This window comes from Acinonyx jubatus, chromosome B2 (assembly GCF_027475565.1).
Source record: "Acinonyx jubatus isolate Ajub_Pintada_27869175 chromosome B2, VMU_Ajub_asm_v1.0, whole genome shotgun sequence".
Classification (NCBI taxonomy): domain Eukaryota; kingdom Metazoa; phylum Chordata; class Mammalia; order Carnivora; family Felidae; genus Acinonyx; species Acinonyx jubatus.
The window spans coordinates 146,273,381-146,291,144 of record NC_069385.1 but is presented as its reverse complement, the minus strand read 5'-3'; the positions used below and the strand labels follow the sequence as shown (position 1 = coordinate 146,291,144).

The 17,764-nt window shown below is 46.7% G+C and overlaps 1 protein-coding gene and 1 non-coding gene across 2 annotated transcripts; one reads left to right on the top strand and one right to left on the bottom strand.

Annotated features, from left to right (window-relative positions):
- Nucleotides 1-6,960: 6,960 nt before the first annotated feature.
- On the top strand, nucleotides 6,961-9,462 carry LOC128315719 (putative vomeronasal receptor-like protein 4). Its single transcript, XM_053223234.1, is given in 2 exon segments — nucleotides 6,961-7,655; nucleotides 7,657-9,462. Coding segments are annotated over 2 exon segments (900 nt in total). The 5' UTR covers nucleotides 6,961-7,316; the 3' UTR covers nucleotides 8,218-9,462.
- Nucleotides 9,463-12,275: 2,813 nt separating this feature from the next.
- TRNAS-GCU (transfer RNA serine (anticodon GCU)) lies at nucleotides 12,276-12,357 on the bottom strand. Its single transcript has one exon. It is a non-coding gene; the product is annotated as a tRNA-Ser (tRNA).
- Nucleotides 12,358-17,764: the final 5,407 nt, after the last annotated feature.

The window sequence follows — 17,764 nt, the reverse complement described above, 5'->3', positions numbered from 1 at the left end:
ATGGAATATATAAAGATGAGGACACACTCGGGCTCAGTAGTTTTATGGCAATGTAAATTAAAACCACACAAAAAAATAATATTTTTCTCAAATTTAAAGGGACCGAAGACCAAGTGTTAGTGAGCATGTGGGACACTGGGGATTTAGGGCTGGTGGCTTGTTGATTGGAACATCTGTGGAAATAGTTTGGGACTATTCCTTTTTTAATGTTTATTTATTTTTGACAGAGAGAGGGACAGAGCATGAGCGGGGGAGGGGCAGAGAGAGGGGGAGACACAGAACCCGAAGCAGGCTCCAGGCTCTGAGCTGTCCGCACAGAGCCCGACGTAGGACTCGAACTCATGAACCATGAGATCATGACCTGAGCCGAAGTCGGACGCTTAACCGACTGAGCCACCCAGGCGCCCCTGGAATTATTAACCAGGAAGTTTGAATAACTCATGGCCTATGACTCAGCTGTTAAACGACCACTGCCATATCTCACTGTTACCAGATACCTTACTACTCTACGACGTATACCTTAGAATACTAGTTTTTGAAGTGTGGTCCTGACGTGGGGTTCAGAGATCTGAGCGTCACTTGGGAACTGGTTAGAGATGAAAATTCTACGGCCCGTCCCAGACCTACTGAGTCCGAAACTCTTGGGAGTGTTTCCCAATGATTTGTGTTTTAACAGGCCGTCCAGGGAGCGCTGAGGCACTCGGTACTTTGAGAGCCACTTCTGTAGGGTGCGTCTGGCACGTTTGTGCAGGACACAAGGCAGTTAGTAGAGTTGCTTTTAGGGCAAATGAATAACAACCAACAAGAACTAGAAATAAATCGAAGTCGGTAAGAGAATGAATAAAGACGTCGTGATACATTCGTACAACTGAATATTTGACAGCACTGGGTATAATGAATTGCGCCTACAACCACAAGACGAACAAGCGGGAGAAAGTTAGGTAAGTTAAGGTACAATTTGAATAGAGTTTCAAACAAGGGAAACTCCGTGTGTATTGTTTTGGGATCCGTGCATATGTAATAAATGAAAATAAGCAGGGAAATATTATGTTTTACCTTTTGATATTTATTTCTAACCTAACTATATTTTTCAGAAAATACAGTTTTAACTATACTGTGAAAATATTTTTTGAGACCTTAGGGCCCCGTAATGTTTTGCACACCTTCTTTTTTTTATGTTTATTTAGTTTTGAGAGAGAGACAGGGAGTGAGTGGGGAAGGGCAGAGAGACAGGGAGACACAGAATCCGAAGCAGGCTCCAGGCTCTGAGCTGTCAGCACAGAGCCCAACATGGGGCTTGAACTCACGGACCTCGAGATCATGACCTGAGTGAACGTCGGATGCCCAACTGACTGAGCCATCCAGGCACCCCTACACCATCTTAATAATACATATTCTCTTTAACTTTAGGATATAAGAGTCTAAATATGTTTTAAATTATTAATTATGTTGTTCTAAATGTTTACTAATTTCTGGTCTTATTTACCTACCAATAAGTGAAAAAGGTATGTTGAAATTTTATAGTGGTGAATATGTACATTTCCCCCTGTGGTTCTATCACTTCTGTTTTCTGTATTTTAAGATTATTTTAATAACTATATACAGTTGGGAATTCTTTTATTATATGATTTGGAACTTTTATCACTATATGGAAACCCTCTATGGTCAGCAGGAATGCTCTCTTGCCTTCATTGTTTTGTGTCGTATTAATATAGGTTCTCTTACATTCTTACTATTTTCATTAGTCAAGGTATCTTCTTCCACAATTTTACTCTTAACCTGATCTGTCATTATGTGTTGGATAGGCCTCTTAAAGAGGGAAAAGAGCAGTATTTGATATCTAATTTCCCCTAATGCGATAGTCATAGGCAGCAAAGAATAACGTCTTGATCTACGGCCTCTGGAATTACTTTGCCTGAGTTTGATGTCGGCTTCCGCCAACGGCCAGCTCTGAGACCTTGGGAAAGTGATTTACTGACTCGTTGCTTTCTCAGGAATAAATCAATGAGAGCAAATTAAATTGTTTAATATTTACAAAACATATAAACGTTTGATGTTTCGAAGAGTAAAATCTCCCCCAGACTGAGAGAATCAAAGTCAGCTCATGCTGAAAAAGAGAAAAGCACTCATCAGGCTTTGAGGACGCATATAGGCAAATCAGGCTGCAAAGTGTGCAGGCAGGACCATTTCTTCCAAGGTCACAGAGCAGCTGAACAACACTGTAAACACCCCCTCTTGAAATCCCTACTGCTTTCATGCCAATGATGCCCCCAACCAGTTTTTTAAATTTTTTTTAATGTTTATTTATCTTAGAGACAGAGAGAGAGAGGCAGAGCGTGAGTGAGGGAGGAGCAGAGAGAGAGGGAGACGCGGCATCCGAAGCAGGCTCCAGGCTCTGAGCGGTCAGCACAGAGCCCCACGTGGGGCTCGAACTCATGAACAGTGAGATCACGGCCTGAGCGGAAGTCAGCCGCCTAACCGAGGGAGCCACCCAGGCGCCCCACCCCAAAGCACTTTTGATATATCTGTTTGTTACTGGGGATCCCCCATTGCTAACCCACCTTAGATTCACGACTGCACCCAATTCGTACTTACTGCTGGCTTCTCCGAATTACTAATCCCATCTCAGAAACATGAACTGATCCTGCTTCCCCAAGCCCCTGCTCGGACTCCTTTAGCCGAAACCCAAACCTGCCCAGAGATCCTTCCCATATGAGAGACCATTCCATGGTTGGGCATTAACATGTTGTTATGGTATGTACTGATCTACTTGGATTTCTTTGATTTGTACTCTTCCCGTATTTGTGTTTATCATTCCTTCTGCTTTGTCTTTTCTTCTTTCATTTCCCCTGTTATTCTACTCTTCTTTTCCTCCACCCATCCACGTGGTATACATTTTGTTCAGTTTTTTTTGCGTGCTTATTACTGGAATGTCATCCCGCATGGTTGACTTTACAGAGCCTGAAGTCACGGTACTCCATAAGGTTCTCTAAGCATTACAACACTTTAAAACACTGGAAATCTAATTGCTTCTTTCTGCTAAACTATTCCTATCCAGTACTTTAATTCCCATCTTTTCAGTCAAAAAGGAGACATTATTTATCTGATTCACCATCATCTTATACTGGCAATATTTGCTTGTGTTTATCTATTTAACAGTTTCTTTTCCTTTTTTTTTTTTACTTACACTTTAGCTCTCCTAGGTTTTTTTTTTTTTAATAATTCCTCAAGTATGAACTTGAAGATTCCTTAATAAATCTTAGTGGCAGTATCGCCCTATTTTACTTCATCTCACATTATATTTATGTTATCCTTATATGTGAGAGACACATTTACTTTGTATAACCCTGCCAGTTGACAGCATTTTTTCCCCCAACAGTGTCAAAATATATCTTCTCACTTCAGACTTTTGAGAAATCTATGCCAATCTGCACATCCTTTCCTCAGAAATCTTTTTTTCTGGCTGCTTTAAAAATCTTTTCACTTCTGTGCTATGAATTGCCCTACAGTGTGTCTGATGCGATCACTTTCTGTTTAACTCACTAAGAATCTGTATTTGTGGGCTCCTAACTTCTCTAACTTCTGAAAAATGATCAGTCATCTCCTTTCCCCCTCCCTTAAATCAGTGGTGTTTAGCCAGAATTCTCCGCCCCCACGGAGAGGTACTCAATTTTTTCTGGTTATCTTCAAGTGCACAGGAGGTAGATGTGCTAATAAATGCCTGCTTGTTTCCTCTTGTTTGTCTCGTTTCCTCTTGTTTGTCTGGACGTCTTTCACGACAGAGTCTCAGCTTGGATCTCAGAGAGGTGGAAGGAAACTCACCTCCCCACTAAAACACAGTGTGCATAGGCGGAGCGTGGTGACTCCTGTCCTCTCCGGATCATGCTTGTGACGCGGCAGAAAACAGAATCTCCATCCCAGCCACCCTTTGTTAGATCCCTGTGCATAAAGGACACCGCGAGAAAGAAAGGAAAGAGACTTCTATGTGTCCAGGAGCCCGTCCCCATTCTGATTCACAGCCTTGGAACTTAGGGGAGGCGAGGAGGGGGCCAGAAAAATGGGAAAGGCTGGATACAGAAGCCTGGCTGTTGTTCATTTTCCCATGGCACAACCTTCCTATTAATACAATTAAGCCTCATTAAGACTGAGAACATTTCTGAGCCACACACTTGTAATTGTGGAGGGAGACGCACAGCTATACTTCAGGGACCGAGATTCCGCCGAGGGTTTTCTCCGCCCGAGCGGGCTGACAACTTTGGAAATTGAGGTCTCGGTTACGGTGTATGTTTGCCAAGAGCTCCTCAAACCCAGAGGGTACAAATATGGCTTCGCGGGTTCACCTGCCAGAAGGACCGACCTAGAACTTGACCGCACAGCGGGTCAAGCTGAGCACAGCTGACCGGTTCCTCCAGTTCGCCCTGCGCCCTACAGAGTCCGCCTCGGAGGCAGGGCCGTCGCTTTTCTCTGCGACCAAGTGAGAGCGCTCGGGGAGCCTGACCGCCCTGACCCCTCGGACCTTACCCAGGTACGTGCCCGGGCCAGAAAGCGGGTGGGGCCGCTTTCCGCAAAGGTGCCTCGAGACGCGTTTGGGTTCGGGGTCTGGTACCACAAGACACTCCGCGGTGGGCCCCCACATCGGGCTCCCGCTTTCTTTTAGCCAGAAAGCAAGCAAGCAGGTGTGAGGGTAGTTCGGGTTTCCAGGAACAACTCTTTCTTCGGCCTCCACGCTCACCCGTGTTACGACTCTGTTGGCCCCGTCAGCGTTTACAACATCTGTACCCGCGTCTGGTGCATCTTGTTCGGCGGCTGAGCCGGCCTTGTCTCGGCCAGTGTGCTGCTAATCCCCAAGTGCATGCGTTTCACTGCGAGCTTGTGTTCCCGCCTGCACCCTGCGGCCTCCCCGTCTATCATACGTGCTACCGCAAGTGTATGTCATCTTTGCCCCTGCGCTTGCCCGGGGCACCTCTTAACAGCCACCAGGGTGGCCGTTGCAGTGGCTGTTGGCGAAATCCCACTTCTTCGTTGTCGGGTTGCCGGGTCGGGAGGTGGGGGCCCGAGGCAATCCCCTGCAATTGGATCCTAGGGGTCTGTAGCCAAAAGCGCTGATCTCATCTGTTAGTTAGTTGAGAACACGAGCCGACAGGGATGCGCCTCCTTGGCTCAGCGGGTAGGTGTTAGATCCAGAAGGGGCTCTACGCACCTGTCTGAAGGGAGAAGGTGTCTGGGAAAATCGTTTCCTTCGACATTTCCAAAAACGAATCTGGGAGGACACCGTCCCTCCCTCCTCTGCCAGGGTTGGGTCGGAAACGAAGAGAAGCGGCTGATTGGGTGACACAGACACCGGTCCCAACTCTGATTCAGAGCTTTGAAATTTGGGGAAGATGAAAAGAAGGCTGGAAACTTGGGAGACTCTGGGTCGAGAGAAGCAAAACCAAACGGGAACCTATTTGATGAGGACACGGCGGGGCACTGAGCTGTGCTGAGTGCAGTCACTGTAACAGATTCCAGGGCTTGGACTAAACAGTGAATCTGTTCTGACCCCAGAAGGTTGGCTCAGGTGCTGTTCCTGCCATCAGGCGGGCCGTTCATTTCACGAGGTGCGAGGCAGTTGGGATCCTGTCTCGCTTTCTCCGACAACGTGGCGCAGGCCTTGGTCTCCCCACGTGTCCGTGGGGGGAGGACGCGGGGGCCCAAAGGCCACGACCGAGGTCCCCGGGTCCCGAGGCCTCCTGGTGCCAAACCCGGACACAAGCCTAAGTTCACGCAGCTCGCGCTGCCAGACGCCTTCCGGGCCACGGTCGTCCGAGCCCTTGAGGACTGGGAGCGTAGGGAGCGGGTGAAGGCCGGTGGGCCGCCTTTCCAAGCACACAGGGCCCGTGCAAGCCCCGCGGTTCAGTCAGACCTCCTGGTTTATGTTGTCTGGGGGAAGCTGTCAGCAGTGTTCTAGCCACTTCTGGGTGAAAAGGGAGGTGGGAGAGGTCGGGGGCGAGAGCGTGCATTTTCACCCAGGCGCGAAGGGGGCCGGCGGGCTGGGACTGACAGCAGGCGCCTCAGTTCCCTTGTTAACCAGGGTGGGAGGACAGCCGCGGGACAGCTGACCGCTCAATTCCCTGCAAACACGGATTCCCCCAGGGCTCTTGAGCGAGTGTGACCGGCGCCATCACCCTTCGTGGCTGTGCTTCCTCTTTTCCTACCCAAGCGGCCCCAGCCCACTTGGCTACCCTGCCCACCCCTGGGAGTCCCTACTTCCTAACCGCCCCTGTCTCAGGACAGCACCCAGTTCCTCGTTAGCTGGCTTCTCCTAACCGCCCCCTCCCGGGCGCCGGCAACACGCCCTGGAGGGACCCAGGCCTCCCCTGGGGTGTCCTCCGTGTCCTCAGCGGGACTCAGACCTCCTGTGCAGACCCCTGCCCCCCTGCCGGGCAGCATTCCAAGGTCTCCCCACCCCCCGACCCCCCGGGCCCTGCCCAGACTGCATCAGGTCCGATCAGAGCTCGTCCAGCCCACGGACCATGTCTGCACGTCTCTGGCTGATCCGGCTTTAAAAGTTGGGGTCCCATCTCCAAAGGCTACGCCGTCTGATTTGGTGTTGAAACTAGGAAAACCCGGTGAAAACTTGCAAGCAGTGAACTCACAGACTCAGTCTGGGCTTTCAAAGACAGCTCTGGAAGTATTCAGGGCTGTGTATCAGAGGTATAAAGATTGGAATCGGGAGGCACACCAGGAAATTGTTATCCTGGTCAGAATGAGATTCGTCATGCCTGCTGAGCCTCAGGGGTTCAGATGAGACAGGCTGAATGTGGGAGCTAGAAAAGACACTGATGCAACGGGAGGTTTTCAGGCTCTCGTGTGGGGACGTGGGGCGGTGAGCAAGACCCAGATTTCCTGGGGGTGGCTGATGGTGATGTTACGCGAGGAACTGGAAAGCACAGGGGGACGTCCGGTTGGGGGAAATTTTAGTTCCGCTCAGCACACGCTGGGATCGAACGTATCGGGGACACATAAACTCTGGAGCACGTAGTTTGTCTTCGCCGGTGTGGAGCCAGACAACCAAATCCGGACTGCCACTTCAGATTCTGTATTCTGATTCTCAGGATCGCATCCGAAGCCACATAGAATGACCCGCTGAGAGCGCTCACGGGGAAAGGAAGAGAGTTCTTTGGACAGAAATCTGCTCTGTCACATACACCGTGACTGTCCTCTGTGCACCGGAGGAGCCCTTTGATGTGCATTTTTCTTCGCAGATCCACTGGGCCCACAGCTTTGTTCGAAAGCCTCTTGCTGGATTCAAATTTCTCTGCCCTTGAAGCAAAAACATGGTTTTGAACAATATCCGGGCAACAATTTTTCTCTTTCTCACCGGACCCGGCATCGTGGGGAACATCTCTGTGTTTGTGAAGTATACGTGCGCCTTCTTTTCGGGCACTGCGACGAAATCTGTACACCTTCTTAGCATCCACTTGGTTTTTACAAATACCGTGATACTTTTGTCCAAGGTAACGCTGAAAACAATAGCGATGTTTGGTGTGAGAAACGTCCTGGGTGACATGGGCTGTAAAGCGTTTGTGTTTCTGGAGAGGGTGGCCCGGGGCCTTTCGATCTCCACCAGCAGCTTCCTGGCCGTGGTCCAGGCCACCACCATCAGCCCCAGAGCCCCCCGTGCCCGCCGGCTTCAAGCCAGCATCCGCAAGGCACATCCTTCCCTTCTGCCTCTTCTTCTGGGTCCTCAACTCCTTGGTCAGCATGAACTTACTCTACTACGTCAGAAACACGAGCAGCCTAAACAGGTCACAAGCTAGCCACGGAAATAGCTGCTCTTACGTCCTCCCAAGAAGCCAGATCATGAAGTGGACGTTTCCCATCCTCATGGCCCTGCGGGATTTCTTGTTTCTGAGTCTCATGGGCTGGGCCAGCGCCTATATGGTCCTTCTTCTCCACAAGCACCACAGGCACGTCCTCTACCTTCAGAAATCCAAGATCCTCCACCAGACCCCCCCCAAGAGAAGAGCCACTCACAGTGTTCTCCTTCTGATGCTTTGTTTTCTTTTATTTTATTGGACAGATTGTATTCTTTCTCTGGGCTTAAATTTCTCCTTAGAGAATGCTTCTTTCGTGTTAAATATTCAAGAATTTCGAACTCTTGGTTATGCAATTCTCAGCCCGTTTGTGCTGATTCACAGAGACGGACGTCAGGGTGGACGTTGGCACTCTACATAAAGCTGGAACAACTCTGTTTTTTCACTGATGCCTTCAGTAGGGTCATTTGAAATAACCATTAGTCTTCCTGTGCCGTGTTTAAAAATAAAATGGTACATCACTTCTGGGCCTTTTGGCTAAGATCAAGCGTAAAAATACAACGGACGTGGGGAACTTGAACATATAACAAATATATTAAAGACATAATGGAAGTTATTCTCATACAAGAAACTGGAACCTTCGGTCCTGAGCTGACACAGGAGCCCGTACAACAGGGACTGAATCATTTTCTCATTTTCCATCTTGTCACCCTCAAGAAGTCACTTAAAGTCTTATGTTGGTAGGGCACCTGCGTGGCTCAGTAAGTTAAGCATCTGACTATTCGGCTCGGGTCATGATCTAGCGGGTCATGGGTTCGAGCCCCACGTCGGGCTCTGTGCTGTCAGCACGGAGCCTGTTTGGGGTTCTCTCTCTCTCTCTCTCTCTCTCTCTCTCTCCCTCCCCTGCTCTCTTTCTGTCTCAAAATGAATAAACATTACCAAAAAATTCTCATGTTTGTTAGATGGCTCTTTCACCACGAACACTCCAGGAGTAAGAAACGAGCAAAGAAAGCAATTTGGCAAATTTAATCATAATTACCAGGTAATGTACCCTTTGTCCCAATAATTTCTCTTTAGAATCAGATCCTATAAATATAATTGTCTGCATGAGGATTACACTAAGAAAAATAGACATCCCAGAGCTGTTTTTAAAAAACAACTTAAATATGCAACCAAAGATTCTATATTTCTAGTTAGTTGAAAGCATTCATACATCCATAAATATCCATCCTTCCAAAGGGATGGAATTTTATGAAATTCATGAAAAAGTGAGCAAGTGCTAAATGTGCTGATAGAGTTTGACATCCATGATAGATTTTAATCAATAAAAGAAAAGCAATTTCAGGGCAATAGCATTCACATGGGAGTAAAATATATTTGATTTGATGTTACACACACGAAGTATCTCTGGAAGAATAAAAAGTAAACTATAAGAGTGGTTACCTGTTTTGAGAGAAAGCAGGTAAGTGGAGGCATAGTATGAAGAGTTTCATTTTATATGTTTCTGTGCTCTCTGATTTGCTACTCATAGGAATGTATCTTTTTACAGGAATAAAGAAACTAAGTTTGAAAACAATTTGCGGTTTTATTCCTAGACATCATTTGTTAGCGTCCTGATGCCCTCACGACGCAATCCGTCTCTTTATTACCAAAGGGCACAAAGTAATCTGGCTTTCCATTAATTAATTTATTTAAAAAAATTTTTTAATGTTTATTTATTTCTGAAGGAGAGAGGGACAGAGCGTGAGGGGGGGAGAGGCAGAGAGAGGGACACACACACACACACACACACACACACACACACAGAATCTGAAGCGGGCTCCAGGCTCCGAGCTGTCAGCACAGAGCCCGACACGGGGCTCGAACCCACGAGCCGTGAGATCATGACCTGAGCGGAAGTAGGACGCTCGACCGACCGAGCCCCCCAGGCGCCCCTGGCATTCCACGAACTCAAATGAAGAACTTTGTTCTTGATTTCTCAAACTGGAATTAAATATACATATTTGGGTACAATGCGTAGGTCTGGCAATAAGATTTCCGATGAAGCCACTTTGAAAAATATCTGGTATTTTTTCTTTCTCATATATGTGTAGAGTGCAAAATCTTCGAATTGATATAAACAGGCTCTCACTCCATGTTGAAGACTTCTGTTTACCATATTTCAATATTGTTTACGTATGCATGTGGTTATTTTATTCCCGTACTAAATAATGGCGATCGCCTATGCCTACTTTGGGGCTTCATTACACCACGTCCACACAGCTTCAATAACTTACTTCTGCTTTACATTACACTGCAATTTTTTTTTTTTTTTTTGAGCTTACGTTCCTGACAGTATTGTGAGTGCTGAAAGGCTTCTGCACGGAGCACTTGCTAAACTTCCATTCTTCCCATATCTGCATAGAACAGAGGAAGCTTAGAGCCTTGACCAGCTCTCCAAGGACAAGCGTGTGGGCCACGATGGATGACACGGGGGTGGCAGTGAGAGACGAGCGGGGGTCACCACTCAGAGAGGCGTCTGTGACACACGGTCTCCTCTGGCGCATCCGGCCTGAGCCCCAGAACCTCTTTCGTCCGTTCCCTCCCTGTCTTTCCTTGGATCCCGTCCATTGTGACTTGGCCACCACTCCCCGCTCCCTCGGCGATCCCACTAGTACTTCCAGTGGCTGGTTTTGTGGACGTAAGCCCCAGGCCAGCCTCTGAGACTGGCCGGACAGGAGCGCTTTGCTCAACTAGCCAGAGCCAGCCAACCCTCGGCCTTCCAGAAGTATGCACACCAGAGAATGAGTGGGTGAGCCAAAATGGTACATCCCACAGGACGGGCAAGTGCGTAAGATAAAGTTCTCTTCCACTTGCTCTCTGGGGCAAGCATTAAGAGAACGCAGAGGATAAGAATCACTTGTATGAGGTTGAGGGATGAAGGACGAAAACGAAGGGGAAACGGGAAAGGAAGGTCGCAGTCGGCAGGTGCCGCCACCTCTGGGTGGAAAAACCCACGGCTTCACGGCGACACGGTCACATCGCACCCAGATGCTATGTTCACTCACAGTGCTACCGTGCAGTGGAGTACCTTAATTTGAGAGGAAAGACTTTTCTTCAGATCGGTTTTCCACAGACGACTGGATTCTCTGAAGCCTAGTGTTTCATCAGAGAGTCCTAAGGTCAGATTTCCTTTCCTATTAATGCATTTTCTTCTTTTCTTCGCTGTAAAGAACAAAAGGCTCTCAATGTAGTCACAGACAGGCCAATGAAGTTTTAGGTGGTAACTTACCAGGGGGTGTGGAGGAGATATTGGCGAGTTTGTTTCCTGATGATAGAATAGTTGCCCATAAGACAAATTGGAAGGAGCAGACAGAGAGGAGGCTACGGGCAAGGCTAGACAATAGAGGGGACTTTTGAAGATCTGAGATAAGCCTGCAAATATTTTTACATTATTATTTCCAATCATCGATGTGTTTTTAAATTGCTATAATCAAATGTCTTTAAAAAAAGAAGAAGAAAGAGAAGGAGAAGGAGGAGGAGGAGGAGGAGGAAGAAGAAGAAGAATTATTACTTCAGGGGGCTTGGGTGGCTCAGTAGGTTAAGCATCAGACTCTTGATTTCGGCTGAGGACGTGATCTCACGGTTGGCGAGTTCAAGCCCTGAGTCAGGCTCTGCACTGACAGCAGAGAGCCTGTTTGGGGTTCTCTCCCTCTCTCTCCCCCTCCCATGTTCTCTCTCTCTCAAAAAAAAAAAGTTAAACATAAAAACATTTTGGAAAATTCTTGAAGATAATAGTTTTTAAACAGAAGGCAATGCAATTGTAAAAACGAGTTGAAATTTGAGGAGGAAACATTTTCCTAAATGGATACACCTCAAACGTCTATCTAGAACCTATATTCTATTGTTCTCTAAACATAAAATACTAAAATAATACTAGATTTCCATTGTATTGAGAATCTGGCTTACTCAAGTATGAGCGGTAACACTGTAAAATGAAATAAATTGGTCCATTTGGAAATTGGTCAATTGCCAAAAAAGATTCATAAGGTTCAAGCCTTTGACCAGTCAAGTCTCCTAATTATGAATGGGCTAAAAACAAGAGCTCTTCAAGGAATATGGCTAAATATCAAGAGAATATATTAGACAGGGTGAAAATGAAGAATAATATCCGCTCTAAAGAATTAAGGTCACAAATGCAGGAATACTCCCTTAAAGAAGAAAGGGGTAAGTGGCAGAATTTATACAGCAAGGGTAAAGACAACCTTCTCCAGGGGAAGCTCAAGAACAGCGGGCAGATTGCTTTCTTTTCAAGCTTATTTATTTAAGTAGTCTCTACACCAACGTGGGGCTTGAACCCACGATCCCAAGGCCTGCAACCCCCTGCTCTGCCACTGAGCCAACCAGGCACTCCTGGGACTGGCACCTGAAGGGAGCTGGCCCCAAGCTGGAAACGCCAGAAGGAGACACAAAAATAATCGTAAATCAAAAGCACGCAACCGACAAAGGTGGGATTCGAACCCACGCGTGCAGAGCACAATGGATTAGCAGTCCATCGCCTTAACCACTCGGCCACCTCGTCACGACACACCATGGTGTCCAAGTGCTTTATTTCAGAGGTGACACTCGGGCGCTTCCCGGCTGTCCTGGACGCAGGGGATCCAGGAGGCGGCTCGGGGACGCCCGGGAGACCAGCTCCGGCTCCCACGCGAATGGACCACGACCGGACTGGAAAAGTCGCGACGCGAAAAGCAGGCTCAGCTCCCCCAGGAGTCGCGACGGGGGCGGAGCCGGGACGCGAGCACCTCGGCCTGGGCCTGGGCTCCCCCCGCGCGGCTGCCTGGCACCTGTCTGCGGTCCCCCCCTCCCTGCGGTCCGAGGGCGCCACCCGCCCGAGCCAGCCGCGGGCGGGGGCTCCCAGAGCCGGTCGCCCCGGTGTGGACCTCAGGGAGCCTGGCGAGTCCGGACTCCGAGTTCGCGGCTAAGAAGACAGGCCGGAAGCTTAGACGACGGGCCCCAGCGGGGCCGCGCCGCAACTCTGCCCCGTGTCGTCACCGCGTCGACCCTGCAGGGTCGAAGTGCGCAGGGCAGACAGAGCCCTTCACTCGCGGGGCTCTCTCCCCGCTCATCCCAGCAGAGGAGCCGCGCCTTCCGATTGCCCCCAAATGCCCGTGTGCTTCTTGGGTGGTCTTAGGGGGGCCAGGTGGCCCGACTTGCGCCTGATTTCCAAAGGCTGCGGTGCAAAAAATGTTGAGACTCATCCCTGGCGAGTTCAAGCACACAGTAGGGGTGGGGGAGATTTTTCAGCTGCTTGTTTCCTAAGCGCGGCTGAACGAACAAAACAGGAATTAATTCTGACTAATCAGAATGAATCATAAATGCCTGGAAAAGAAAGACAATATCGAAGGTTAGTATTTATTTTTCTTTCCAAGTTTTTACTTAAATTCCAGTTGGTTAACAGTGTGAAATAGTTTCAGGTGTAGAATTTAGTGATTCGACAGGCACACACAGTACCCAGTGTTCATCACAAGTGCCCTCCTAAATCCGTATCACCTATTTAACCCATCCCCGCCCCAACCTCCCTTCTGGTAACTATTGGTTTGTTCCCTTTAGTGAAGAGTCTGTTTTTCCTTTTTTCCTCTCTTCCCTGCACCCCATGGCCATTGGTTTTATTTCTTAAATTCCGCATGTGAGTGATATCATATGGTATTTGTCTTTCTCCGACTGACTTATTTTACTTAGCATAATACTCTGTCTAGCTCCATCCACGCCATGGCAATGGCAAGATTTTATTCTTCTTTATGGCTGAATAATATTTCATTGTGTGTGTGTGTGTGTGTATATATATATATATATATATATATATATATATACACATTCATCAGTCCATTCATCAGTCAATGGACACTCGGGCCATTCCCATAATATGGCTGTTGTAGACAATGCTGTAAACATTGGGGTGCATGTGTACCCTTGAATTTTTGTATCCTTTGGGTAAACACCTAGTAGTGCAGTTGCTGGATTGCTCAAGACTAACCTTCAGAAAATAGAATTACCTTGCAGCCTCTCTGGAAAACAGTAGGGAGGTTCCTCAAAAAAACTAAAAATAGAACGACTCTATGACCTAGCATTACACTATTAGGTATTTATCCAAGGGATACAGGTGTGCTGTTTCGAAGGGACACATGCACCCCCATGTTTATGGCAGCACTATCAACAATAGCCAAAGTATGGAAAGAGCCCAAATGTCCATCGATGGATGAATGGGTAAAGAAGATGTGGTATATATATATATATATATATATATATATATATATATATATATATATATATACAATGGAGTGTTACTCGGCAATCAAAAAGAATGAAATCTTGCCCTTTGCAACTACGTGGATGGAACTGGAGGGTATTATGCTAAGCGAAATTAGTCAGAGAAAGACAAATATCATATGACTTCACTCATATGAGGACTTTAAGAGACAGAACAGATGAACATAAGAGAAGGGAAATAAAAATAATATAAAAACAAGGAGGGGGGACAAAACAGAAGAGACCCTGAAATATGGAGAACAGAGGGTTACTGGAGCGGGTGTGGGAAGGGGGATGGGCTAAATGGGGAAGGGGCACTAAGGAATCTACTCCTGAAATCCTGTTGCACTATAGGCTAACTAATTTGGATGTAAATTAAAAAAAATAAAATTAATAAAAAATTGAACTACCCTATGAAGGTTAGTCTTGAGCAACTTTTCTAGAGGTGGCCAAGAGAGAGGGCGTCCCAGACTGAGGAAGGGGCCTGAGCAAAGGCAGGGAGATTTGCAGTACGTAGGGGACTGGCGAGGAACCCCAGGGAGTTCATGCTCTTGGGTCACACCTCCTCCAGTCCAGTATTTGCCTTGGGGACTATTCATTCGTATTGAATTGTTTTTTATTTAGAGATTATTTCAAACAGAGGAAAGTTATGAGGATATGGTTGGAGGAATAAATAGATCTAATTTTATCTTTTTTCCAAATAATTATAGCATTGATTCAAAGGCCTCTATTAAAACCTGTTTCTCTGCGATTTGAAATACCGGTTTTATTTTATAGTGAATTTGTGTATGTAATTGTATCTATTTGTGAAATTTCTATTCAGCCCATTGTCTGCCTATCCAGGCCCCAGTACCACACTGTTGAATATAGATGTTTCATTGTATACCTTAATGAAGAGAGCCAGTTTCCTTTAAAGGTTTTCTTTTGGGTATTTTCCTAGATATTCCTGTGTCTTTACTTTTCCTCATTAACTTTATGATAAACTTTTCTAGCTGCATTGGTAAGTTCATTGGACCTTTTAAGTGGGGGTCACAATAAAGTGACAGATAGCCCTCCTCGAACTTTCTGTGCTGCCGTCATGGTGCCCCCGAATGTCCTGGCAAATACTCACAAGACAATCTCGAAAGGAGAGGCAGACACCAGGTCCTTATTAGGCCCTGCCCCAAAGTCATTGTCCAGTTTCTAACTGTGATGGGTAGTTACACTGGCGAACCTGAGATCACTGATGCTTCACAGAGCTGCGTGGAGAGCCTGCGAGGGTCCTGGAGCCCTGTGCCCTGGGGTCTCCTCTACACCCCCCACCTCCAGATTCCGCGAGGGCGGGAGAGACGCGGCCCCAGCACAGTCAGTGGGGAGTGGAAGGAGGATTGGGGGCAGGGGATGCCAGCTTCAGTTGCCGCCCCAGAGGGAAGCCAGAAGGTCGCAGCCCCGGGAGCTGTCACCGCGCATCCCCAGCCTCCTCGTCACGTGTGTTCAGGTGCCTTCTCCTCAAGGCCGAAGGAAGGTGGGTGTTGTGGCCGCGGGCAGGGCTCCTCTCCACCCTCACACCAGCCTTCCTGGTCTTCACTCTTAGGATGCGAAGACCTTATCCAGGCTTTTCCACCTGTCCCGCTGGAGCTTAAACTCTCCCCACACTACTACCCTCTCAGCCTGCGACTTAGCCTGTGTCAGGTTCCAGGCAAAATAATTTCCTGGACGAGGAGCCCCTAGTCCCCTTCCAGAGACTTGCAAGTCCAGGGATAAAGGTGTTAGACCCTCAGTAACTGCAAACAGGGCAACAACTCGCTGAGCCATGTGACCTCTTGAGCCCTTGCTGAGATAAGGAAGGTCAAACAAAGTCAGGTCCTCGCGGATCGCAGCTCTGTATACACCCCTGTGAACTCCCAGTGGTACCCCCAGCTTAACCCAGCTTTGGGAAACCACCCGGGGGCCCCTGCATGATGTACTTAACACGCAATCTTCTCTCAGCCTCAGGTGTACAACATAGTGATTCAACACACAACATTAACTGATTACGTTCACCATGGTCTTGGGGCACGGTTCTCGGAACCCCGAAACAATTACAGTGGTGACATCATTGATCACAGATCACCACAATAAATATAATAATAATGAAAACGTTTAAAATATTGTGGGAATTACGAGGATGAGACACAGAAACGCAAAGTGGGCAAACGCTGTTGGAAAAATGGCACCCACAGACTTGCTCCACAGCGGGTTGACACAAACCTGCAATTTGTAAGAAATGTAACAAAGTGAAGGTCAATCAACGAGATGGGCCTGCAAATAGGACAGCTCCACCATATTGTGATCTAACTACTGCTGAATGTCCACCGCAAGTACTTTTTAGTCACCCCCATTTTTTATATCATAAATATACGATATTTTGTTTGACTAGTGAGAATCTTGAAATCTGAAAATCATGAAAATTTTCTTAATGTTTCTTTATTTTTTGAGAGAGACAGAGACTGGGTGTGAGTGGGGGAGGGGCAGAGAGAGAGAGAGAGAGAGAGAGAGAGAGGGAGACACAGAATCTGAAGCAGGCTCCAGGCTCCGAGCTGTTGGCGCAGGGCCCGATGCGGGGCTCGAACTCACAAGCTGTGAGATCGTGACCTGAGAAGTCAGACACTTAACTGACTGAGCCACCCAGGCACCCCAAAATCTGAAAATCATTTAGATGTGTAAGATATCTTCAGCTCATTTTTACTCTCAGCCTGGCCAGCAAAAAGGATGAGAGAGGAACGAGATATAACCATAAAGCTTGAGAATCTGTAGGCAAGGTATGCTTCAGGCAATATGTTTCAAATATAGTAAAAAGAAGCAGTAATGAGCTTTACCAGTTTTTTTTTTTTTAATAAGAAGCTTTTGATAAAAATCATTTGAGAGTATGTCAAGACCCAGAGAGTTAATAAGAATCTTTAGTGATAAAAAAAGAGCTTTTCATTTCTGGGCAGAAAATAATTTATCTATTTTAACAGGAATACAACCTATAAAGTAACTTTACTCTTCCTCTCAGTCCCCTTTTTATATTGTCCTTGTACAATTTGCAGTGAAAGATTTATAAGCTTTTTTAAAAATTAAACTTCTCAACATTGAGTCAACTTTGATATCTTAACATGCTCTATTGCTTTTAAAAATCAGTATTATTTGGGGTGCCTGGGTGGCTCAGTTAAATCTTGATTTCTGCTCAGGTCATGATCTCACAGTTCCTGAGATCTAGCCCAGAGATGAGCCCTGCATCAATCCCAGCAGTGTGACAGTGTGAAGGCTGCTTGGGATTCTCTCTCTCCTTCTCTCTCTTCCCCTCCCTCACACGCACATACACTCTCTGTCAAAATGAATAAAATTTAAAAAAATAATAAAAAATAAAAATTAGTGTTATTTGTATGCATTATAGAAACAGACAAATAAGGTTCACGTCAATCAAAATTTCCTTACATACGGTATATCCTAACATTTTTCTTTTATTATCTTTTTTTATGCTGGCACAAGAAAAAAAATTCCTTTAACATAAATTTAGCACAAAATGAAGGATGAAAAGACCACATGTGCCTCTCAATTCACACAGAAAAGACATTTGACAAAATTCAATACTCTAGAATGATAAAAAAAAAAAAGCACCTTAACAAACTAGAAATAGGAGGAAACTACTTTAGCATAATTAAGGTCATATATGAAAA